The following is a 25,606-nucleotide window of genomic DNA, read 5'->3' as shown; positions in this document are numbered from 1 at the left end:
TGCTGCAGGCCACATCTGTCCCACAGGCCTCCCAATATGAGAGACTCTTATCTGGTGGGGGACAACAGGAAGAAATGCCCAAGTTCCTCAAACACCCCTGGCCACACTTTTGAGGCCTTGGGGGAAGAAAGGTCTCACAAACTTAACTGGAGTAGAGGCCTAAGAACTGTGGCAGTTGGTGACAATCCTACTTCCTACTCTGCTGAAGAGACGACAGCAGAGAAAAACCAGGAGGTCTTTCTATGGGAAGCAAGCACGGCCTTCAAAAAGCCCCAGACGAGAGTCAAAGATGAGATCACTCAGGTGACTCAAGAAGGGAAAAGGATTTATTAGCCCATTTCCAAGACCAGGACCTGAGGCCAGTGGCTGGGTTCAGTGGTCTCACATTCAGAGGGAAGAAAAGACAGCAGTGAAACCCACCTGACTGCCGTCCTTGTTCTGATTTCTAGCCTGTGCTCACAGACCACCCTCTCCTCCTGCAGGGAGGACACGGAGCGGGATGCCAACCTAGGAGGGTGTGAATGGCTTGGCTTTACTCTTGGCCTTTACAGGCAGAGCTTGGGCTAGGGATCCAGGGCATTGGCCATTCAGTTCACAAGGAGCAAAACTTGGGTCTCAAAGGAATGGGTCACGGGGCTTCTGCAGGTCATTTGCACCAACCCCACAGTACGGCCGCTCCTACTCCTTGATGCTTCCAGGTGATTTTCACTTTATTTATAAACAAGACGAAAATCCAAGCAGCATTAATTTAGGGGAACAAAAAAGGTTAAAAAGAAAAAAAAATGAGTGCAGTACAAGGAGTTGGTGAGCATCAAGAAGAGGAGGAGGAGGAAGTAGGAAGAGTCAGTATTCCACCGGCTGCCGAATGTGCTTCTGCGTCTCTGCGGCCGGGGAGCCCCCTCTTTCCTGCTCCTCGGCTGGCAGCCAGATGGCAGAGAGGGCACTGTAGTGACTTTGGGACGAGCCCTGGAGCTCAGTCTGGCCACCAACACGAGAGTGCATGAATTTACCCCAGTAAACCTCCCACATTCACCATCACCAGAGTGAAGAAGCTTTTAACTCTCCTGTCCAAAGTCCTCTGAGAATTTCTTCACTTTTAGGAGGTCATCTGCATTCACGGTGGGCCGGGTGGTGGCCAAAGACCGGAGCATGTCCGACTGCAAAGACAAGAGCATGTGCCTGAGGGGTAGCCGGGCTCCAGTCCTCAGCCTCCCAGCATTGCAGACCCATGCAATCTAGTGTGGGAAGAGGCCTGCCTGTGAGGTCAGCCCTACCCCAAATGCAGACCTTATTAGGATTGCCTAGCTTCTGCCTGAGTGCCTCCTGCGACAGGGATACCCTTCCCCCCTGAGGCAGATGGACCCATATCCAGTCTGATAGAACTGAAACTCCCATCATCTCTTAACACCCATGAGAAGGTCTAACTGCATGCCCACCACACCAGCCACAAAGGCAGACACCTGCCATGATGAATGGGCAAGACCATCAGCAAGAGTAGGATAAGAAGTTAAGACTAGCCAGGTGAAAGGCTACCTGTGCAAATACATCAAATCACACCGTCCTCACATACATTTGCTAGTTCCTTCTGTGTACAAAACAAGCCAAATTCACAGAATGCTTGGCCTTTATTCTTTTTGCTGAAAAAATAAAATGCTAACATTATGGCCTCCATCCTGAGCCCTCAGTGTAAATAATGGCTGGATCCCCAGTTACCCAGAGCCCTAACGGCCATTCTCTGTTTAGGAGCCACAACAGCCTAGAACAGAAAAAGGAGAAGCTTATTTTTATTCTGGGACCCAAGACTCTGATTTCCTGGGTTGTGCAGTCCTCTCTGCCAGCTGGCCACTTACCATGCAAACCACAGGCTCTAAGAGTTTGTCACTAGGGACATCCATCCAAGTCATCTCCATGGCCCCTGGGTCCCCTGGTGAGCATGGTGTCAGAAGGTCATCAATCATAACACTAGGGTTGGTGCGGGAAGGGCCACAGACCTGAAATCAACAGGAGTTTGATTGGCTGGAGGGGCTGCCCCTTGTTTTTTGGGGAAAGGGCAGGACACATCAGATTTCGGAGTCCTGAAGAGAAGGTCGTGGCAGAAAGTGAACGAATGCCTGAGTTTCTGGTCATCAGTCTGAGGAGCGATGGGCTCCTTCAAGACTCTTGGGCTGAGCAGTCAAAGTGGCTTGACGTTTGATTTCAGAGGTTCATGATTAGCACGCTATTCCAGCCACTGTCCTCAGAATCTCATTTTGTGGCCCCAAATACCTTGATATCTTCCTCTTCCTTGTTAATTCAAATCTCACCACAAATACAGTGACATCAAAAATGTTTTTCCAACCAAAATCTGCTCCATTGGCAACATTCTCCCAAACATCTGAAGACCCATTTCCTCACCTTCTTCAACTCTTGTCTCAAATGTCACCTAGTGTGGTCCATCTTTAAGAGTGCAACCTGCCCCTCCCACTACAAACCTCAGAAATGCCCGCCCTCCCTTCCCGGCTCTATGTCCGCCTCCCCACCGTCTGAGAAGTGAGTCTGTCTGTTGCCTGTCTCCACCACTAGCAAGGGGGCTGCTGGAGGCCAGGGACCTTCGTCTGCTGTGCTCAGTTATGAACGTCTCCCGAGCAGAGAACAAGACCCGGCGCATAACAGGACCCTTGACATATACTTGACATGGATGTGCTGTGTGAACGGAGTTCCTCCGTATGGTGTGCGATTTTGTACCCACCACCTTTGAAACACTGAGTAGGCTCACCACACATGACAGCACAGCACTGACTGCAGGGGTGGCAAAAGTGACTGCCACAGTGCCCTGTCCTAGGTGATCACATCAAGCAAAAAGAACTGCAGGGAAGGGAAGAAGAAGCACAAATGTGGGCTCACTTTGTACTTGCTCTTGGTTCTCCAAGAGACCCAAAATGTGTCAGCTGGCAAAGAAAGCAGATATCCCCTTTCCTGTGGCCCTTGCTAAGCAATTCCTTGCATGCTCACTCACCTTTTTGAAGTGTGTTGCTGACTGGACTTTTCTAACGGGCTGCATGAGGGAGTCGCGAACAATGATGCTGATGTCTGCACCTGAGTAGCCTTCTGTCTTGCGGGCCAGCTCGTGGATATTGGCGTCCGTGAGGTTGTGGGGAGTGCTACCCAGATGCAACCGGAACATCTGGGCACGGGCAGCCTCCTCCGGCAACGGGATGTAAATCCGCTTCTCAAACCTAGAGAGCCAAGCACACGGCTGGACTTGAGAGCAGATGAGGAAGGTCTTAATGACGAGGCCCGGCGGGCCCTCCAGACTGGCTCCCCACAGGCTGCCCGGAGAATCCTCTGGAGAGACGGGCTCCAGAGACACCCAGCAGCGGGCCAACCATGGCCAGAGAAAGACCTCAGCGCCCGGCTCTACAGGGGAAGACTCACCTCCTTCTAATGGCTGAATCCAACACCCATGGGATGTTTGTGGCACCAAGAACCAGAGTCCCATCGTTGTTATTCCCCACCCCTGCGGACAAAGGGAAACAGACACTGACTCAGAACACCTGCAAAGATCAGTCTGAACCTGCAGGGAAGAACCTCAGGGGCTTTGCGTCCCGAACTGGAGCCATCCCTGTGCCACTTCTGGCGGTGGGGCCCTCACAGGCTTCACTGGAGCGAAGGGCATGGCTGCCTTGCCCGCCTCAGGAGGGGCAGAGAGCAGTGGGCCAAGGCTGCAGGGACCTCACCTCCACAACGCAGGCCTAGGAGGTAAGAGCTGAGAGCTGCTTCTCTGACCCTTCCCCCCACCCTCGGGACAGTCAGATCCAGCGCGGCCAAGTAATGAAGCCCCGGGCTGGCGTCAGGGGGACCGAGAAACGGGGAGGAGACCCGGGACTTGCACGCACCCTGCATCTGGACCAGGAACTCAGTTTTGATCCTTCGGGCAGCCTCGCTCTCATTTTCATTGCGGGATCCACAGAGGGAATCCACCTCGTCGATGAAGATTATGGAAGGTTTGTGCTGCCTGGCCAGCTCAAACAGGTTCTTGACTAGCCTGTGAAGGTGAACAATGGGTTGGGACCTGGACACCCACACTCATGCCTGCCAGGGTCCCAGTCACCACTTCTCTCGCCCTTCCCACGGGGAGGTCGAGACTAGAGGCACGCTTAGGTTTCAGAAAGAGGGGTGGTAAAAAGTCCTCTGGCAGCACTGTACCAAGAGGAAGAGCAAGCCTGGCATCAGCTGCAATCCTGGCAGCCCCATTTATTAGCTCTGAATTTAAGACAAGTCACTTCCCTTCCTCTAAGTCCCAGTTTATCATCTGCAAAATGGGGGCTGGTGTGTGGAATAAGATACCTATATAAATTCCCCAACAGAGGACACTCACCTGATTACTCAATTATTGGGAGTCCCTTTCTCTTCCCTTCATGAGGACTCATCTCTCCCAAGTTCCCTTTCAGGTTCAGCTGTCTTGGTCAGGACGGTGTCCCAGCCACTAAGCTAGCAAGATACCCCTCTGATGGCTACTGCTCCCTGACATCCAACAGCGACCGCTCTGGGAGGTGACTCCGAGGGTCGGGACGCTGGACTGCCAGCAGCTGCCGGGGGTGGGGGACAGCGGAGAAGGGCCTGGGGGCTGACTTACTTCTCACTCTCCCCCAACCACTTAGACATCAAGTCTGAGGAGGACACAGAGAAGAAGGTGGAGTTGTTGGCCTCTGTTGCCACCGCTTTGGCCAGGTAGGATTTCCCTGTGCCGGGGGGTCCGAAGAGCAGTATCCCTCGCCAAGGGGTACGTTTGCCTGCGAAATAAAAATAAACTGAAGTGAACTTCCTCCTTATTGAGAAAGGGGAACAGAAAAAAGCAGAGGGGCCTTAGTCACTGTAGATACAGTGAGAAATGAAAAGTTCTACAAGACAACTGAGTCTAAGAGCAAAAGAGTAAAGGGAACTAAATTAGCCGCTGAGAACTTGGTCCGAGCCCTGGCTCCTGACCCCTGTGACCCTGCACAGTGACGCTGGCCAGGACCGGTTCCTGAGCCTGCCCACCCACTGGGACAGTTAAGTCAAAGTACTAGTTATAAAGGTGTTTCTGCCAGCAGAGAGAAGCCATGAATTAGATGACCACAATGGGTAGGCCCTGGGGCCTTTTCCAAGTGGGAGTCCCCGGGAAGGCCAGGCCTCGCCCACTAAGAGCAAAAGGAACTGAGTCACCATCTGCTCCTGGACACCTCCTGAGTCGGAGCCCCGAGCCCCTTCCTCAGGAGCCTGATATTTATACATCTGGGCCTCTAGTGGCTCAACAATTACCTGTGAATAAGTGTGGGAATTTAATTGGCAAAATGACAGCTTCTTTGAGGGCCTCCTTGGCCCCTTCTAGCCCGGCGACATCATTCCACCGAATGTTGGGCTTCTCCATCACGACGGCACCTGCAGAGGGAGGCAGACCTTCAACCCAGAGCCCCGACCCACCAGGGGGCCCTGGCCATGTCCCCCTCCCACAGCCGTGGGGCCTCGAGCCTCTTACCCATCAGCTGCTCTTGCAATTTCTTTTTCTCTGGATTATCCCCTTCGCTGTCACTATCACTGCTGGGAAAGGAGACAGAAGATGGCAGGCTAGCTCAGGGGGAGGCTGGTGAGGAGGCCTCAGAGGGAGGCCAGGCTCTGGCTGCCAGCAGGGAGGTAAAGGGACGACCTCCCTGCTTAACTGTGGTGACAGACCCAGTCACCCCGAGGACACTCAGGGCCTACAGTGGTTCTAGGAGACTCATAACCCATCCTCGAGTCTTCATTATGGGGATAACCACAGAAACATGTGCCTTGTCTAGTGACTGGTGAGGGACATGTGCTTTGGCTAGACTTCAAGAGCAGCCAAGCAAGGCAAGCAATTGCAGCTCTCACTGGCCTCTCATACGGACTCAAAACCAGACAGCTAGTGGCTGTGACTTGGAGAAGAGGTAAGTCTTCTTATGTTTGCAGGGCCGCTGTCCCCCATCCCCACCCCGCCAGGCCAGTCCCTATCCAGATGTAAGTCATTTGCCATCCTCAAAACTCTGGCCGTCATCTTGGAGCTGTCTGGCCTCCTGCCCTTTCTCGGTATGTCTCCCACTCCAGGGAATCCTCTCCACCCGGGAGCACAGCCTCTCACCTCTGGTGATGCGGCTGACACAAAACCCACCTCTCTCCTACCCCATGACCTCCCTGCCGAGGACCCCCCCATCCCTCCAGGTCACCACTGGCCTTTCTGCTCAGATAACTGGAATCTCCATGGTGGGCAAACCACAGCCATGAGGAGAGAAACTGCAGAGGGAACACTGGCTTTGGAGTAAAAGCATAGGCCCTGGGTATGTGTCCAGACTCCATCAAATTCCAGCTCTGTGACCTTGGTGATCTCTGAACCTCTGAGTCTGTCGCCTCATAAGTCGGGTAAAGAGGATAACTGATGACGACAGCAGCTGACATTTATTTCATCTTTACTGCACACTGGCTCTATCCTCAGGGCTCTACCCTATCATCTCATTTGCTCCTTAGAGCAACACTAGGAGGGAAGTCTCATTATCTTTTTCCTCTTACAGATGAGGAGCCTGGAAGCACAGAGGGGTCATGGCACTTGTCCAAGGTCACATGGCTAGGAAGTGGCAGAGCCCGATTATATCTGCAGAGTACAAGCCTAGTAACCTCCACGCTGGCCCCCCATCCCAGATCCAACGAGAGAGTATACATGGAAGTATTCTGTAAAGTGCTTGACGAAACCAGCCGTGGGGTGCTGTTAGTAGAATTCCCCAAAAGAAAGGTGTCACGGAAGTTCAAGGCTGCATTAGCACCAAAACTGACAGCAACACAGGAGAAGGGCACGTGCTTGGGGGGGTCTCTGTCCCAGCTCCCTACTTACCCCTTGCTCTCACTCTGATTCTCTTTGACTGGCTTCTTGCCATGTTTCTCTTTGTTCCGTAAGTAATCCTTCAGCTTCTCTGCCCGGTCTAGGTACTGCATGCACTTGGCTCGAATGCTCTCCTTGGCCTTGTCGCTGTGTGTCTCATCTGCAAAAGTGGAACCAGAGAGGGGTCCTGTGAGCGCAGAGTGCCCACCCTCTTCTTGCAGGGGACGGCAGCTGGGGAGAGCCCGTTTGGCTCACATTTGATTGCGTGTAGGAAATACTCCACGGCATGCTGGTAGAGCCGGAGCGCCTCCTCATAATTCTTGGCTTTATCCTCTTCTGTGGCTTTTGTCACCAGATCAATGGCTTTCTGTAAAGGCAAAGCAAATAGCTCAGTGCTTCCCAAGGGTTCCAGAAAGGGTCCCTGGCAGGAGAAACACACTGATGCGATATTGCCAGGCCTGGGAATTAGTCAGTTGCAGACCATTATGTTGGCCTACTTTTCCAACATCAACCAGAAAGGCCTTAAAAGGATGTTTTAAAAGATACCCATCGTCTTTACAATGCACTCAATACAATAAAAGCAAACTCCTTCTCAGTCCTCACTCTGGATTTCAGCCAGTGGAAGCCTGATGAAATAGCTCAGGTTAGAGCTCAAAGGGAAAGTTCAGTTTCCATTCCACGCCTCAAGGGAAAGGGAAATGGACCCTAACTCATAGTCAGGAACAGGGGAGACCCAGAACCAGTTGATTCCTGTGTTGTTGAGCAGGGAGGCCAGAAACAGCACTTGACCTCAAGGGCCAGAGAAGAGCAGACAGACAGGAAAGTCCTTCATTGACCTGAGTTTTATGAGACGGGCTTAAAGGGATCTACTGGCACAGCCTGCTTCTCTAGGCTGAAAAGAGAAGATGGTTCTCATCAAGTTGATACCTAGGAAAAAGCTATCAGACACATGAGTCAATAATCTACCAGTATCTCCAATACAAAAAGCGCTGCCTAACCCCGTAGGTATTTCTGCGTGCCAACTGAGGGGAACAGTCCTCTGGAACCTTCTGAGACCTCTGTGAGAGCGTCTGCATCTCAAAAACCCTGTAGGCCTGTACTCGAGACTGAACTTGAAGCATGCAGATCTTTCAGGCAGCTGCCCCACACCTACATATCCAGTTTTAGAAACCACAGCTTCACCAACCCGGAAGCGTTACCAGAATTATTCTCCTCAAGCTGATACAGCACTAGACACCAGGCGGGCACATCCCACTGTTATACACACAGTTCCGTCACAGCAAACAATAACCCTCCTGACCAGCTCTTGGCAGGGCCCAAGCATTTGTGCAGCCCTTTCTCACTGGAAAGAAAGAAGTCTCAGAAAGGAAGTCACAGACAGCTCTACAAAACAGACGGGTAGGTTAGGCCAGGTTGACATCAACTTACCAGGTTAAAGAGATGAGGGAAGGTGAAAGAATGCAGGCTATCATTTTCAAGTTTCAGCTTCCTCCATTACCTACAAATATATAATAACTAGGAGCCCTGAACCTTCGGAATGGATGATTTGCTTAAACACAAGCTTCACTTGTCTACTCTCTCCCCAAGACCGCCCTTCAGAAAAGACATGAAATAGGCGTTCCTACCCCTGATGTTCTCTTCTACAGAACAAACACTCAATTCCTCGGACTTTTTCACCCTAGACACCTTCCTGCTTAGGTTTGTTCTCATGGGGCACATTAAACCTATCCCTTTCCTCCTTCTTGATACTCTATTATAGGGGTCCCCAAACTACGGCCCGCATGCGGCCCCCTGAGGCCATTTATCTGGCCCCCGCCGCACTTCCGGAAGAGGCACCTCTTTCATTGGTGGTCAGTGAGAGGAGCATAGTTCCCATTGAAATACTGGTCAGTTTGTTGATTTAAATTTACTTGTTCTTTATTTTAAATATTGTATTTGTTCCTGTTTTGTTTTTTTACTTTAAAATAAGATATGTGCAATGTGCATAGGGATTTGTTCATAGTTTTTTTTACAGTCCGGCCCTCCAATGGTCTGAGGGACAGTGAACTGGCCCCCTGTGTAAAAAGTTTGGGGACCCCTGCTCTAATAACTAATCTGCCTAAGATTTTTCTGGCAACCACAAAGTTTTCACCTGCAAGAGGCCTTGGTTGCAGTTTGAAGAGGGACAATTTTGCATAACAGGAAACTAAGATGACCAAACTGCCAGCCCCGCCACATCTGTAGTAACAGGTCTTGCGAGGGACGACGGTGAAAGAAAAGGGCTGCAAAGATGAGCTAACAGAGGAGCTGGCAAACTTTCTCTACACGACCAGACACTAAATATTTTGGCCTTTTCTGACTGTACAATCTCTGTAGCAACAACTCAACCCTGCCTTGGTAGCCCCAAAGCAGCCATTTACAATACAAAACAAATGAGCAGGGGCGTGTTCCAATAAAACTTTATTTATAGACACTGTAATTTGAATTTCATGATTTATGTATCATGAAATATCCTTTCGGCCGTTTAAAAATGTGAAAACCTACACTATTTATATGAAAGAAGTTGGTCTCAAAGGACTTCATATTGTATAGTTTCCATTTATATAAAATGCCTAGAATAGGGAAATCCACAAGGACAGAAAGTAGATTAGTGGTTGGTTGCCACATGCCGGGAGGGAACAGAGGAATGGGGGGGGGGGGCGAGAGCTTCAGGGTAGAGTTTCCTTTTGGGGTGATCAAAATGCTCTAAAAGTGATTGTGGTGATGATTGCACAACGCTGTGAATATACAAAAAGCACTGAATTGTACACTTTAAATGGGCAAATTGTATGGTGAGTTATATCTTAACAAAGCTATTTTTAAAAAAAAAATGTAATAAAAACATTCTTCACTCACAGGCCATACAAAAACTGGGCAGGTAGGACCTGCAGGTGGAAGTTCATCCACTGTTCCCACGTCCTCCTCCCCCTGAAGTACCCATCCCTCTTCCACCTCCACGAATCTGAATGCTACCCATCCTTTGAGGATCCTGCTAAATGCCACTTCTTCCATGAAGTCTTGCCCCACAAGCACTGTATCTTGTCACCTCTTACGGAACACTTACTAGGTAGATGACACCATGTTAAGAATGCTTTTCCAGAATTAATCTTGAGCCACTGTCACAATAACCCAACTCCACACTCGAGGATCACATAACTATCCCAAGGTCACATACGACCTAGTGAGTGGCAGAGGCGATATTCAAACCCAGGTCTGAGGCCTGAGCATGTTTATGTTTTCCGGCCCAGCAGGAAACCAGGGTGGCAGCACCTGGAGGATGGGTCAGTCATGCATCCAGGTGGCGCCACCCCAGCACCACCCTGCACAATCCAGGGAATGAATGGAGGGTCGTTGGCCGAGAAGAGGAAATCGGATACCAGGGAAGAAGCAGCGGCTAGTTGGGAGACAGGAGAAGAGAGAGCGAGCAGCCGGACCGCGAGCCCGAGCTTCCCGGGCGGCGCCTGTGAGGCCCGAGTGAGGCTGAGCCCTTACGGCGGTACTGGGGCCCCAGCTGCACGTAGCAGCCTTGGGGCTCGGCCAGGCCAGGGGGACCGGGAGTTCCGGACGGGAGGTGGCCCTCGGCTCCTAGCGTGTGAACACAGAAACGGGCGGAGGCGGCAACAGGGCGGCGGGCTTCGAGGAGGCCCCCGCCCGCCTGACGGCCGGCCCACAGGCCCCGCCGCGCCTCCTTCGGACTCCGCCAGCCGGCCGGGCCGCGCCGAGCCGAGGTACCTGGAGGGTTGTCGTTGTCATTTCATCTCCTGGGTCCGCCTCACACCTCGCGGCGCTGCTTGCGGCCTCGGTCCGGCCTCGGAGAGCCGAGGTGCTGGGTCCGGTGCGGCGAGCCCGGCGGGTCGGCGCTGGGCGCGGGGAGGGTGGCCGCTGGCAGCTAGAGCTGAGTCCGAGAACGAGCGAGGAGCACGGCCCAGAGCGGTCGGGCCCGAGCGGCGCGGCTGCCCCCCGGCGGCTACGGCCGGCACTGCAGGCACCGCTCTCCGCGGCGAAGTATGGCCCAGGAGACTGGGGCGGGGGCGTGGCGGACGGGGGCGGGACCCGGAGCCCAGCGAGGGCCGGGGTGGGACTTGGGGGCGGGGCGGGGCGAGCAGGCGGGGCCAGAGGAAGGGCAGAGTAAAATCCTCAAGTCCTAAGACCCCACCCACTTCGAATAAAACAGCGCCTGTAGGGCAATTTTACTGGCACAGTAAACCTTAGTGCCCAGCACGTTTGTTCCTGATGTTTAATTCGGTATAATAATAATTAGTATCTACCTTTACTGGCTTTTGAGGGTAATGAATTAACTAGCTAATGTAAGCATAGTGTACCCCACAGTGTTGTCAGTCCCTGGTAACTTATTATGATGCCCTTGGCTCTATCTAAAGGTGGTTTTTGTTGTTTGTGGTGGTGATTTTTGTTGTTTTTAATATTAACCCCTCTACTTTTCTCTTTAGAAAAGCAGTTTCCTTAAACCTCCATAGCTGGGGGCTTTATACCAGTGTATTTCAGTATAGCAAGTTGGTTGTTAACATTAATTCATTTAACAATATATAGTTACTATATAGACTATGTGTGGAGTTCTGTGCAGTTTTGAGGATATAGCAATGATCAAAACTTTCTAGGAGAAAGGTGATGTTCATCAGGAGTGTGAAGACTCATGTGCTATGTGGGTGTCAAATAGGCAATCTGCCCAAACTAGGTGGTCAGGAAAGACTCCCATTCATTAAGAGATGAAGGTGGTGGGGAAGAGCATTCTGGGTTAATGAAACAGCCTGTGCAAAGACCCTGAGGGCCTGAGACCATTGGTGTAATTTGAGAAACTGAAAGAAAGGCCATATAACCAGAGAGCAGAAAACAGTAAGTCAAAGCCTTCTGCGAGCTGATGTTGGGGAATTGGGAAGAGGCCAGGACATTTGGCTGTGGTCAAGATTTTTGGTTTTGCCCGACCTGTGGTAGCGCAGTTGATAAACCATCGACCTGCAATGCTGAGGTCACCAGTTCAAAATGCTGGACTTGCCAGGTCAAGGCACATACGAGAAGCAACTACAATTTGATGTTTCCCGCTCCTCTCCCCACCTTTCTCTTTCTTCTCTAAAATAAATAAATAAAATTTAAAGGGGGGCAGAGTATTTGGGGTTTTATCCTAGAACAATGAAAAATTGTTTTTTGTTTGTTCATTTGTTTTTGATAGATGACTCTCACCCTAGTATGCAGAACAGATTGCAGAGATGGGATAGCTCTTGTATACGAAGCTATTGCTGTAGTTCAGAAGAGGAAAGGAGGGGAGAGGAGTATGGAAGAAAAGGAAGGCTTAGGAAGGCAAAAACCTTGGAAATAGATTAGATAATTGGGGTATAGTGATGGGCAGAAGAAGACAGAGATCACTCCTGGTTTGCTGGCTTCAGCACCTGGAAGTGGTAGTGATATTGAGATGGGGAATACTAGACAAAGACCAGTCTTGGGGGGTGCATGGGGTGAGGAGTTTGAGGTGCCTTTGAAATATCAGGTGTCAGGTACATTCATCTGGAAGTCAGAAGAAAGATGAGGGCTGGAGATGCACATCTGTGAGACATCTGGGGATAGGTGGGAAAGAAAACTGTGCGAATAAGATCTTCTAGGGCCCTGGTTGGCAAACCGCGGCTTGCGAGCCACATGCGGCTCTTTGGCCAGCTTAGGAGTACTCTAATTAAATTAATAACAATGTACCTACCTATATAGTTTAAGTTTAAAAAATTTGGCTCTCAAAATAAATTTCAGTTGTACTGTTGATATTTGGCTCTGTTGACTAATGAGTTTGCCGACCACTGTGAATAGAATGTAGGATGAGGCGAAAGGAGAGCCTAGGACAGAGCCTGGAGGTTTGCTGACCAACTAGAGGAGACTGAGCCTGCGAAAGAAGTTTAGAAAGGCAGCTGGCGAGGTAGGATAGCCAGAAGAGTGTCCTGGAAGTCAGGAGAGGGAGTAAGGAGAGCACAGTACCTATTGCAGCTCAGAAGGCAGGCAGTAATATGTAAGATACTGATGACCTCGGCCAGAGATGTTTCATTAAGTGATGAAGGTAGAAGCCGGATTACAGAGGGCTGACGGTGAGTGGGTCATGAGGAAATGTAGTCCATGAAGAAGCACTACTCTTTCAAGAAGTTTGGGGGGGGGGGGAAGGGAGGCCTAGAAGAACAGCTGCAAGAATTGTGGGGTCCAGGAAGGAGGGGTTTTTTGTTGTTTTTTAATTTAATTTTTTTATTTTTCTAAAGCTGGAAATGAGGAGGCAGTGAGACAGACTCCTGCATGTGCCCGACCGGGATCCACCCGGCATGACCACCAGGGGGCAATGTTCTGCCCATCTGGGGCATCACTCTTTTGCAACCAGAGCCATTCTAGCGCCTGAGGCAGAGGCCATAGAGCCATCCTCAGCGCCCAGGCCAACTTTGCTCCAATGGAGTCTTGGCTGCGGGAGGGGAAGAGAGAGGCAGAGAGGAAGGAGAGGGGGAGGGGTGGAGAAGCTTCTCCTATGTACCCTGGCCAGGAATCGAACCCAGGACTCCTGCACGCCAGGCTGACGCTCTACCACTGAGCCAACCGGCCAGGGCCAGGAAGGAGTTTTTGATGGTTGTTAATATATGAAGAGTTGAGCATGTTTGAAAAACCAATAGGATGCAGCTAATATAGATAATGGGAGTGGCATCAGACAGTGGGCAGCAAGACCAGCTTTAGACATTATAGTAGGAGGGAAGATAGATGGTTGCCTGTGTTGGTCAGAAGCAAACCAGAAGTTGGGACAGTACCTTTGGGTGGCTTCTATTTTCTCCATGAATTAGAAGGAGAATTTGCTGAGGGAGAAAAAAGGTGGGAGGCCTGGGGCTTGAGGTTAGTAAAGATGGTTTGAAATGTAAAGTGAACCAAAAGTAAGCAGTGTTAAGGGCAAACCTGATAAAGGTTGGCAACCTCTACAAATGTATAGAGGTACCAATTTGCCTTGGGTTTTTCTCCCCAGTACACAGCTACTCAGGTGCAGGGAGATGGCAGGGTTCATCCAGGTGGCTGCTTTGAAGACAGAGCAGCACAGGAATTCACAGGCTCAGTGGGTGTGGAATTGAGCCAGGTAAGGTGGGAAGTGCATAGGAAGAAAGTAAGATTCAATGGACTAATTTGAGGACCCAAAAGGTTGGAGGTTAGTCACAATGAGAGCATGCTGGAGAGGGATGCTTCAGTTCAGTTACTGATTTCAGAAATGGCTGTTTGAGCAATAATGCAGTCCAGGGGGTGACCGTGGGTGCAGGAAGATAGTGAGATGAAGTGAGGTGGCCATCATCGCACATGAGGAGGTCAGGAACCAAAAGACCAAAGTGCTGAGCATCCTGGTGGACACTGGAGTCAGGATAATGACCGGAGTGGCAGGACAAGGCCTTTGATGAGTCTGGGGAGGCACACACCTGGTAAGTCAAGGCTTCTCAGCTCTACCCTGAACATTCTGCTCTTTTAGATACTGACAGAGGTGAGTGGGGTGGCTTTTATTTGCTGTTATGGCACTTGGTAGAGTCACTGTCCTTTTGCATCATTGGGAGGGCAGGGCTGCTCTTTTCCAGGGGCCTAGCACACTCAGTATCTGCTGGGAGAATTATCAATGAACTTCTTCAGAATTAATAAATGAAAAAACAAGAGAGAGGGACTATCATGAGATGAGAGTGAGGCAGAGAACTTGAGAACATATTAACCCCACATATTAGATGGGCTGTGTAAGTTGAAAGATGGAATTCAATGAAAAGCCCCTACAATCAAAAGAGGGCTATGTTAGTTTGCTAGGGCTGCTGTAACAAAATACCACAGGCAGGTTTGCTTTAAACAATAGAGATGTATTTTCTCACGGTTTTGGAGGCCAGAAGTCCAAGATCAAGGTGTTAGTGTTGGTTTCCCAAGGCCTTTCCTTGGCTCACACTTGGCCACGCTTTTGCTGTGTCTTCACAGGGTCTCTCCTCAGTGCACACATGCTCTGCTGTGTCCACACTTCCTCTTCATAGAAGGACACCAGTCAGATCAGATCAGAGCCCATCCTAATAGCCTCATTTCAACTGGATCACCTCTTTAAAAGCCCTATCTCTAAATACAGTCACATTCTGAGGTGCTGGGGGTAGGGCTCAATACATGAACTTTGGCAGCACACAATTCAGCTCCCAAAGGGCTGGTGTTGCGATCCACCAGCTCTGTGCAGCTTCTCTGCTCCGCCCACTCAACTTTCTGGGACCTCTTAGCTCTGTCTTTCACAAGCTTGCCATCCAGACTCTGACCCTGCTCACTAGGTAGAGCTTCCCCAAAGACACTCCCCCTTCTAGAGGAAGCTCCCATCCGGAGCTGCTGCTTTTGATGACAGGAAATGGGATCATCCGCCCTCTCTTGGTCATCCATTGTTGACTTTCTCCACGGAAGAACAGAAAACAGGCTCCGAGAACCCCTCAGTTCTGCCGTGGTGTTGACATTGCTGGGGGTGGGGGAGTAAGGCAACTAAATTTAAGTTATTTGTGAGCTGGAACATGCAGCATGTTTAACTTGATGATTTTGAATCAGATAAGTACCTTTATTTTCTCTCTCACTAGCACAGAAATTCGATTCTCAGCTTGCACACTTTAGAGCTCCCGCACTTTAGGTAGAAAGTCACTGGCTTGCAAAGGCACAATTCCGTTTGTTGTCTTGCCCAGCACTTTTCTAGATTGGATTGTGATGCTGAGCATGTGGCACTTGCAAACCCAAGTGTGAACCAGTGAATCAACTCTCTTTAGCCAATATAACCAAGTAAAATCAGACAATACAAACTCCAGAATTCTAAGGCTTGTGCCAGCGAATGAGTTATGAACAATTTGTGAGGGAATCCCTTGGATGGGACGAAGAGCAGTGTGGAAAACAAAAACTGGGTTTAGGAGAGTAACATTTCGGAGAGGTAGGGCCAGGGCAAAAGTTTGCTATGTTATTGCACAAAGTGAGTGACTGACACAAAAATAAACAGAACAGTGATTCCTGAGAAACCAACTCCCCTCTCGCTTCTCTGCGTGAGTCGAAGTGTGATGAAGCTCAGACTGGTTTTGTGATTAAGCTTCCATCACACAGAAAGTCACAGTGGAACAAGAACCAAAACTAACTTACAGTTCGAACTTTCCCTAAATCTGCTTAAAAATGACACCAGAAGAGACGATGAGACATGACAACCAAACACAAAATGTGGTAGTGGATAGGGTCCTGGGCCAGAGAGCAAAAGGAAGCACTGTTGGGACGATTGGTACCATATATGCATGTGGTCTGTTGTTTGGGGTGGTCGTGCTGCACCAATTGGGAGGGCTGTATGGTGGCAATGCTGGAGAGTGTCCTTGTGTTTGGGAGCTATGCACTAGAGCAGGGGTCCCCAAACTTTTTACACAGGGGGCCAGTTCACTGTCCCTCAGACCGTTGGAGGGCCCAACTATAAAAAAACTATGAACAAATCCTTATGCACACTGCACATATCTTATTTTAAAGTAAAAAAATAAAACGGGAACAAATACAATATTTAAAATAAAGAACAAGTAAATTTAAATCAACAAACTGACCAGTATTTCAATGGGAACTATGCTCCTCTCACTGACCACGAATGAAAGAGGTGCCCCTTCCAGAAGTGCGGTGGGGGCCAGATAAATGGCCTCAGGGGGCCGCATGTGGCCCGCGGGCCGTAGTTTGGGGACCCCTGCACTAGAGAATGTAAGGCCGACAGATCATTATGTCAGAAAAAGAAAATGGAACAATGTGGTACAATGTTAACAACTGGGAAATTCGGGTAAAGCGGATAGAGTCCTTTGTACTGTTCTTAAAACTTTCCTATAGGTTTGGAACTACTTTAACATTAAAAAAAAAAATTAAAAAAAAACAAATCTAAAAGCAATTTTTTATTTACAGTATAAAGGTTACAAAGGTATATATGTATTTATATATATAATACCCTTAAGTTACAAATTTTCATTGTAATATACAATGCTATATGATGGTGCGCAACTCAAGGGAAGTGTTGTCTATGCATTTGTATTTATAGAGTACACATACATAAAGCTTTTTCATTTTCTTAATTAAGAACACAAATACCGCCCTATTTTATGCCGTCGGTTTTGATTTGGTCGTCTGGTGATGCCAGAAGATTTGAAACTTAAATTTTAAATAACACCTAAAAAGAAGTGTTGTTTAAATACAGGGTTCGAAACAGAATGAAAACCCCCCCCCCAGAATATCACATACTTTTAATTCTTTGTAGAAGTATTATTCCAGCTTTCTAAGTCTTAATACTTAAAAAAATGAAAGTTGTGTGGGATAGAACACAAATAAGTGGGTGTAATCAGAGTTTGCACAGGTTAGCCAGAATACGTCTTCCTAGGTAGTGGTTTGCAATGTTATCTTCTAAAAGACCTTGGTTGGGTCTGATACCAAAAGGGAAACAATTCTTTGGGTACCAAGGTCTTATCACACTGAGCCTACCCAACAGACTGAATATAACACTGAGTCCTACACTGGAGGACAACAGACATGGAAACTGGGTCTTATAAGGGCAGGTTTGCTCTAAATTGCGAAGAGTATCATCATGACTGAGGATTGTGCCAAACCCAAAACACAGTTTAAATAATTTCCTCTCCTCCAAATTCTATTAACTTAAAAAACAGAGGTGAAAAAAATATAACTGACACCCACTTGAACAGGGCTGAGATAGAAAAGAAGCACTTCCAACCTAGGAGCAGACACTTACATGACAATACTTATATGCTGGTTCTAATAATCTGTAATTATTAGCACCTGATTTTCAAAGGGGAGGTTTAAAGGAAAGACTAAGATACTGGAGGCATGACCTAATCTGTGCGCACAACTCCAGGACACTTGAAAACAAAGAGGAAGGAGCCCATGAGAGTATGTTCCCGATGCCATTCCAATCATCTAGTTCAGGTACCTTCTAAGCATGAAGAAGGATTGTTACCTGAAAGGCTGACCCTAGTGATGGAGGGAAGGCAAACTGGATAGAAAAGGACTGTTACTATAGAATTATGGAAACCTTCAAACAATCTCTCGTTTTCGTTAGGAGCCCTTTTTACTGAGTTTGAATGCCAGAGTGTCTGGAATAAGTGGAATTTACTGTTTTAAATAGCTTCATTTTGACCTCTTATTATGAATATTCCCACCTACCAAGTGTAAGGACTTTCAGCAAATGAGATGTTGAAAGAGTCTAAGTGAGGAAGTGAATGGGTCAGCACAATTTAGAAATGAGGGTAAATGAAAATATACATTTAGCTTTGTTGTTCATAGTTAAAAGAAGCATTTATTTTAAAAGACTTTCCCATTGATCCACTTTGGGCAATAGAGCTTAATACTAGTTATTGTTGAGATTTATCTTCCTAAGGATATTCTACAGTGTCCTTCTTCCCAAACTAAAATCTTAATTTTGCATTAAAAATTTTTTGCATTATGAAAAAAACATGACTAGCCTACTTAAATGTGCTTAGAATTCTTTCATGCTGGCATGGACCAAACACTGAGCATCCTTTTAAACATTTTCCAGTTTGCCAGATGAGCAGAACTTCAGATGTACTTTGGTAAAAATATGAAGTGGATAGTTACCTAACCTCTGATTGACAGATGGCATGGTGTGATTGAGACAGACTATGTGCCGCTACTGGAAGGCAGGAAATTTCTTTTGACTCTTCAGAGTGTGCCCTCGAAGAACTGTACATTAATAAATGCTTATTAGATGAAAGACTACAAGAATTAATATATCGTGAATTAGCCCTGCAGTTCTGAAATTTCTCTAAGCCTTCAAAGAACCTTTTGTCTATTCATAAGTGACTTCTATCACTTTGGAAGAGGTGATAAAACAATCAGATTCAGGGTGTGTATGTGACTGGGATAAAGAGGGACTCAAAAACTAAAAGAGCATTTGTGTTAATGGCATGGAAGTTAAAATTACTACAAAACTGAGTAAGGTACTTGGAGGACTCAGAAGTTAGAAATTTATTGGGATACCTAATTTCACAATACAGGAGTTGGCAAAAGTAGGTTTACATTTATGAGTACACAAGAGTTTATTCTTGTATTATTATTTATTAATTATTGTGTTATTTTCCTTACAAACAACTGTAAATCTACTTTGGTCTACCCCTGTAAAACAAAGTATTGATAGTTTCTCTAATATAGTTTTTTCGTTTCAACCACTCTATTTTGGGGAAATTCAAGAATTATAGTTCATACGGTAGATTTTTGTTGCCTATAACCAAATATTCATTAGAGAACTAGCAGTCATTTGAAAATGGCAAATTTATGCATTCTATCAAATGTAGATTCACTTTAAAAACCAGAATATTCTTTGGTTCAGTCGCCTGAAGTGGAAAGGAAGCATAAGTGGCAAGAGATTAAGTTCAAGTTTATCAGTTTTGAGACAATAGAAGAAATCTTGTTAAAATATTTGTTCTAGTTACCATATAACAATCGTTCTTCCATTTGGCAGTTTAGCTGTGTCAAAAAGAGACAAGGAAACAGATTTACTCTCTGTACCTATTTATTGTCCTTACCCTAACTTGAAATTCAATCCTTTAATAGGATGAACTTGCACCACTTATCTGCCAATTGTTATTATTTTTTTTAGAGAAAACGTTTCAAATCAGCCACTTAAGCAGTCTATTAGTAGTGTAAAATAAATTTCACTTAACACCATTATACCATAGGAATATACAGCTCAAGAAAACATAATCCTGATATAAAGCATAATTATTTTAGAACTGTCTACCATGACACATTTATAGAGTATCTATATACTCAGCACAGTGAAAGATATAGCTTAGAAAGGGAGTGTGTGTGTGTGGGGGGAGATTTCTGCTGTTTTTAAAAATAATATATAGAAAGTCAAAATAATTCTAGATTTCCAAGAAATTAAAATTGGGACAGAGAGAGAGAATGGTAGCAGATAGCTGACTCCTTTGCTTTTGTCTTTGGGAGCCACTATAACAATTCAAATTTAACTGAAAGGAATTTTCAAACTCAAGGTAGAATATAATATCACCTGCTATACCTGATAAAGATATATAAACAGCCTGACCAGGTGGTGGCGCAGTGGATAGAGCGTCGGACTGGGATGCGGAAGACCCAGGTTCGAGACCCCGAGGTCACCAGCTTGAGCGTGGGTTCATCTGGTTTGAGCAAAAGCCCACCAACTTGAACCCAAGGTCACTGGACCCAGCAAGGGGTTACTTGGTCTGCTGAAGGCCCGCGGTCAAGGCACATATGAGAAAGCAATCAATGAACAACTAAGGTGTTGCAACGCTCAACAAAAAACTAATGATTGATGCTTCTCATCTCTCTCCATTCCTGTCTGTCTGTCCCTCTCTATCCCTTTCTCTGACTCACTGTCTCTATAAAAAACAAAAAAGAGTCTGTCTCTGCCTCCCCACTTAAAAAAAAAAAAAAAAGATATATAAACAGAATATGACTATAGTAAAATTCAACTTAAAAGTTTAAGCATCCCAAATTTAAATAAGTCTCTTTTCTTATACAGACCGATCAGACCAGAACAATGTTTTGAGACCAAAGAGATCTGGCCTTTTACTTCTTCATTAAGGACTGAAAAAAAAACACGACCTTTGGCTTTCTAAGCCTTTTCATTCATGGTATCATAGTGGATGGCAGCAACATGGAAATGTATGCTGGATATCTGGATGGTTTAAATATTATGTACAATCAATAGCTTATAATCAGTGAAAACACTAACATAATTCAGCATAAGTGTCCAAGGTAAGATACAAAAAAGCAGAGAAAGTGCTTAAGTCTATAGGTCTTCCCTGAAAGCTTCAAAAAGGTTTAACTCTTTAAGTAGGTAGGGCTTTTAATAGAATTTGCATAGCAGCTTACAAGATAATTTGCATTAAAAAATATGGAGATTCTTCCATGTTTTTGAAAACACAAATATATCCACATGCATACAAATTAAAAAAAGGAGACCTGGAGGTTCTCACACACAAAAATATCCATCATAATCTTTTCTCAAAAGTGGTTACACTTTTGTCCATCAAAACTATTTTCAGTAAAAGTTGCTTTTCTGGGAGAAACATAATCTTATCCAGATTCCACACAGCTTTTTTCTAAAGAATCTTTTTTCTAAAGAATAAATTTTGGTTTATTAGCTAAGTGCATTTAATCAGCTGAAAAAAAGCTTTGTTACCATTTTGCTTAGGAGGATAAGAAAACATAATCAGTAACAACTTCAGTCATCTGTTGGTTAGAGAGATTTTCCACTTATAAAAATATAAGAAATAGGCCCTGGCCAGTTAGCTCAGTGGTAGAGCGTTGGCCTGGTGTGCAGGAGTTCCGGGTTCGATTTCTGGCCAGGGCACACAAAAGCGCCCATCTGCTTCTCCACCCCTCACCCTCTCTTTCCTCTCTGTCTCTCTCTTCCCCTCCCGCAGCCAAGGCTCCATTGGAGCAAAGATTGCCTGGGCGCTGAGGATGGCTCTGTGGCCTCTGCCTCAGGCGCTAGAATGGCTCTGGTCGAGGCAGAACATCGCCCCCTGGTGGGCATGCCGGGTGGATCCCGGTCGGGTGCATGTGGGGGTATGTCTGACTGCCTCCCGGTTTCCAACTTAAGAAAAATACAAAAAAAGAAAAAAAAAGAAAAAAAAAAGAAATAATTGAATCTCTCTTGCCATGCAATAATTTTCAATAACACAGTTTGTGAGATTACAGATGATAAAAACAGGCACTATCAGACTTCACCTAGCCTAACAAGTGCTAAAATGTGGCTTTAAAATAGGTGGATGACATTTAAAGTAATATTTCTGATTGCCTGTGCATGTCCCAATATTTAACTTGAAACTCTGTCTACTAGGTAGGTGAGTTTACAGTTACAAATATCTAATAAATACTGTATAAACAAACATACATTAAAGTATTTCTTCATATAAATTATTAGATACTAATTTCCAGGTAAGGTTCATTTGAAGACTTCAGGAAAGGATTTACCTTTTTCAGAAGAATAATAACTGAGCCTTTTCTGTTAGAGGCATCTGTGTGGAATATGGAGAAGACGTCTAAGCCCTTCTCAGGGCACAGGAAGTGGTGGTCCATTGGAATGAGGGGGATGCTACTCTGCAATTCCTTTACATTCTACACATGGAATGTGTACATTCTATACAACATTCTCAAAATTTTCCTAATTCAAAATAAAAAATAAATGAAAAATTACCTGTTCTATAAAAGATGTGAAATATCAAAAATGCCTATTTTTAGTTATCATTTGAAAATAATTTGCCATGTTTTGGCATCTAAATACAAAATACAAATTGACCCTTGAAGAGTGTGGGGATTAAGGGTGCTGACTGTCCATGCAGTCAAAAATCCATGTACTGTATTAACTTTTGACTCCCCCACAACTTAACTACAGTTGTCCCTTGGTATCCACAAGGGACTGATTCCAGGACCACCATAGATAGCAAACCCCACAAATGCTCAAGTCTCTTATATAAAATGGTGTAGTGGAACAGTGGATACGGTCAGCCCTCCTCACATGCAGATTCCCAACTGTGGATCAAACTATGCACATATTTATCAAGGCTGTCTCATTCATAGAAAGTACTTCATTTGTGGTTGGAAAAATCCCACAAACACAATTGAAGAATAACCTGGTCATCCATGATTGGAAAGGTGTTGAAGTACATTAAACAAGCAGCTTAAGGGCTCTTGCTCTTGGGGGCACTAGTGGTCACAGGAAACCTCCTATACAATTTCATTTCACATCAAGACTCAAAACCTTATTAAATAAAAACCCTATGGACCTTGGGGCTAGACATGACAGTTTAAGCTTGAGCAAAAGGGGTTGAAATGCACACACACCTTACCTCTCCTGCCCACATTTTAATCATACCTCTTTTACAGCTCTTTTTCATATAACTAATGAGCAGGTAGCTCAGAAGTTCCCCCTGAAAATCTTTTCAGTGGCTTAGCCTTTCACACTCACTCAGAAAACCCCAGCTAAATGGCTTTGCTGCAAAAGTCTGTGATGACATCGTTCATCTTCTCCGATTAACACTATCACTGCAGAGAATGTCTAAGCTCCCTTATTTGAGAGTATGATGTGTTTCTTCCAGAAACCATAGCTGGACCTTCAAGATATTTTTTTCTTCCTTAACTTGTAAACTTACTTCAGATGGAACCAAATTTGGGTTTATGAATTTTCAAAACATATAAAAAACTCTTGAAAGACATATTCTAGTCCACATTTCAATTTTTGGTTTTAAGTGGATCAGACAACTCATTTTGGGGACTGGTGGTGAAGGGAAACGAACATCTCTCCCAAGGCTCTGCATGTGGTCGATCTCACTGTAGCCGGGGAAGCAGGGAAGACAGTGCGGTTACAATGTCTAACTAGAACACTGCTCATGAGTCGGCGCTTTCACATGTCCCACCTATACATCAGTCTGCACTCAAACCAATCAGCCCATGAGCTGCGTATTGAAGTGTTTTCTTTTCCCATTTGGAGTGCTACCTCCTCCACCCTCCCTAGTGTTCACATCCTCTTATGGCACTCCTGATAAATCTAGTAAGTGAGAACTAAATCGCAGACCTTTCTGCAGAGAATATCCAAGTCAATGTTACTTTTTCTTTCAGCTTCAGGGATTGTGTTCATCTTGACATTTTATAGAGCTATTATACTATTTTAAATGTCTTCAGATACACACCTCCTTCATAATTAGAAATAACGAGCTGAATGTGTTCTCTAGAACCACAAAATCAGCAGTCTCACTGCTGCTGTTCTAATGATGACATCTGGCAATGCTTAGCAAAACCCGGGTAGCTGTTCTGTGGTCTTGTCACCCTGCCCACTGTAAGATGCATTACTAAGCCACACTGAGTCTTGAATCAGCAGCTGCTTGTCCATGCCACTCCGCTGTCACAAAGGGAGAGAGGGCCAGGATGGGTGCACAGAGCCCGAAGCAACTCAACATTTTGTGCTGGAAAGCTCTCTTCACCCACAAAATCTACTCTTGTAACAAGCTTGCTCTCCAGAATTGACCTTCCTCAGAGGTATCTGTCTGTTAGAAAAGATACCACTAAGGAAACCCGCCTCAAAGACTATTCTTTGAAATCGGGATAGATGACCTCCCTGGAATGGCAGTGATATCCAGTTATTCAAATAGTGACTAATAAAGCTCCACTAACCCTAACCAAAGGCACATTTGGTAAGCAATAAAATAATGGCTTCAGCTAAAATGAGGATTTTCTCATTAAAGTAAATGTCAATTATTAGGACATGGAAAAAAAAAAAAACACAACAAAGTGAGGATTTTCTTTTAAAATCTTACCACACACCCCTGGCTCCTACCAAAGATAAAATCAGGAAGTCCTCAAACAAGTAAAAGTTTTCTTTCAAAGCAGTCGTTTCCAACTTGCTTTGCAACTTGGTCACCACCAGAAAGGGAGTGGAAGGCAAGGCAGATCGAGTCTCGCAAGTTCTATGTCCAAAATTAGCACTGAGGAGTTGGCCAAGCTTGCGAGGCAGGGGGACGTGATGGCCAGGGTGGGAGGTAGAGCCAGGACGACGGAAGAACGCTCTGGTGATACAACTCGAGGACTTCCTAGGAGGGAAGGCGCACGTGAGGACAGTAAGCTCCAATGCAACACACAGCCATCTGGAATGACCGGGAAGCACGGGCTGCGGCACACTAGCACCTGGGAAGACAGCGTCGTCCTAAGCAAGAGGACAAAGCTAAGGCTGAACTAAATCCTACATACAGGGAGAAGAAGGAAAAACAAAAAACAAACAAATAAACCCCCAACTTCTTGGACAGTTGACTATGTCCAAAAAGAAAAACAATGAGCCACCTTTCTTAACAGGAGAGTGAAACCAAATTACTTTGAAACCCCACTGGGAAACTAGACAATAAATCAACAGCTTCATTTGGAGCTTATTAGAGTCCTAGAAATTCTGGTCAAGGTAGCTTGTGAAAGGCAGGCTCTTCTTTAGACACGGTAACAATTCAGCAGTGATCTGCAGGTCCTTGTCAAGGCACTGTGCTGGAGGAGAGAGCAAAGAGCTTTCTTTTTGTGCTTTTTTTTTTTGAGGTGGAAATACTTCTCGTGACATTGAAGGCTCTTTTCTGATTTGTTGCTGCTCACACAAGCAGTCCCATGCGAGTGACTTTGGCCGACAAGAACGTGTGCAACACAAATACAATCGGCTTCGGACAAGAGTGCAGATCCATGGTCTGTGGAGAAAGAACAGTAATTATCACTACCATATACAGACACTTTAATACGCAAAACACCAAATAAACAAATTCAGATAGGATGTTCTACATTTTAAAAAGAATGTACTAGAGCTATAGAAGCTCTTGAGAGCTGAAAGCCACAAACAAAAGTATACTCTTAAGTTAGGTTATTCCAAGCTGTAATTAAACATTAGTGTGAGGTTTCACATCCACAGTTCAGATACACTTCGTGATACACTGGGTTCCATCATGCCTAATAGAACTAAAAAGTAGGCAATGTAAAAAAAAAGAAATATCCTATATGGAGACCATTTGTTAAAAATTTTTTTCTTAATTTACTGATTTTAGAGAGAGAGGAAGGGAGGGGGAGAGGGAGAGAGGGAGAGAGAGAGAGAAAGAGACAAGGAGCATCAATCTGTTTCTGTATGTGCCCTGACTAGAGATCAAACTTGCAACCTCAGCACTTCAGGGCAACGCTCTATCCATTTTGCCACCATGG

The 25,606-nt window shown here is 46.0% G+C and overlaps 2 protein-coding genes across 3 annotated transcripts in view; both read right to left on the bottom strand.

Moving 5' to 3' along the window:
- Positions 1-306: 306 nt before the first annotated feature.
- On the bottom strand, positions 307-10,793 carry VPS4A (vacuolar protein sorting 4 homolog A). Of its 2 annotated transcripts, none has more exons than XM_066348145.1 (11): positions 10,601-10,793; positions 7,106-7,217; positions 6,863-7,010; positions 5,498-5,556; positions 5,281-5,400; positions 4,616-4,772; positions 3,876-4,024; positions 3,415-3,496; positions 2,996-3,215; positions 1,851-1,991; positions 307-1,157 (listed from the first exon to the last, which is right to left on the bottom strand). In XM_066348145.1, exons 1-11 carry the CDS (start codon positions 10,619-10,621, stop codon positions 1,056-1,058), a joined length of 1,311 nt encoding a protein of 436 aa, XP_066204242.1. In that variant the 5' UTR covers positions 10,622-10,793; the 3' UTR covers positions 307-1,055. The 2 variants fall into 2 exon arrangements, with proteins under 2 accessions (XP_066204242.1, XP_066204241.1); XM_066348144.1 differs by having other exon boundaries at positions 5,498-5,559; positions 10,601-10,792.
- Positions 10,794-16,747: 5,954 nt separating this feature from the next.
- The window catches only part of SNTB2 (syntrophin beta 2), a 116,459-nt gene continuing 107,600 nt past the window's right edge, over positions 16,748-25,606 (bottom strand). Inside the window, exon 7 of the mRNA XM_066348143.1 lies at positions 16,748-25,104. Coding sequence (XP_066204240.1) covers positions 25,012-25,104 — 93 coding nt within the window. The 3' untranslated portion in view covers positions 16,748-25,011. The remainder of the gene's footprint in view (positions 25,105-25,606) is intronic.

The sequence above is a fragment of the Saccopteryx leptura genome, chromosome 9 (genome assembly GCF_036850995.1).
Source record: "Saccopteryx leptura isolate mSacLep1 chromosome 9, mSacLep1_pri_phased_curated, whole genome shotgun sequence".
NCBI classification, from domain to species: domain Eukaryota; kingdom Metazoa; phylum Chordata; class Mammalia; order Chiroptera; family Emballonuridae; genus Saccopteryx; species Saccopteryx leptura.
The sequence above is the reverse complement of the archived record's forward strand: the minus strand, read 5'-3'. Positions and strand labels throughout refer to the sequence as shown.

Bases quoted from the DNA above. Each gene is read 5' to 3' on its own strand.
- VPS4A (XM_066348144.1), bottom strand. From the start codon at position 10,621: ATGACAACGACAACCCTCCAG. The intron at 5,401-5,497 runs GTAAGAGGCTCG...CTCCCTCTGCAG, and splicing joins ATTGCAAGAGCAGCTGATGG to GTGCCGTCGTGATGGAGAAG. The intron at 4,773-5,280 runs GTAATTGTTGAG...TTTATTTCGCAG, and splicing joins ATTCCCACACTTATTCACAG to GCAAACGTACCCCTTGGCGA.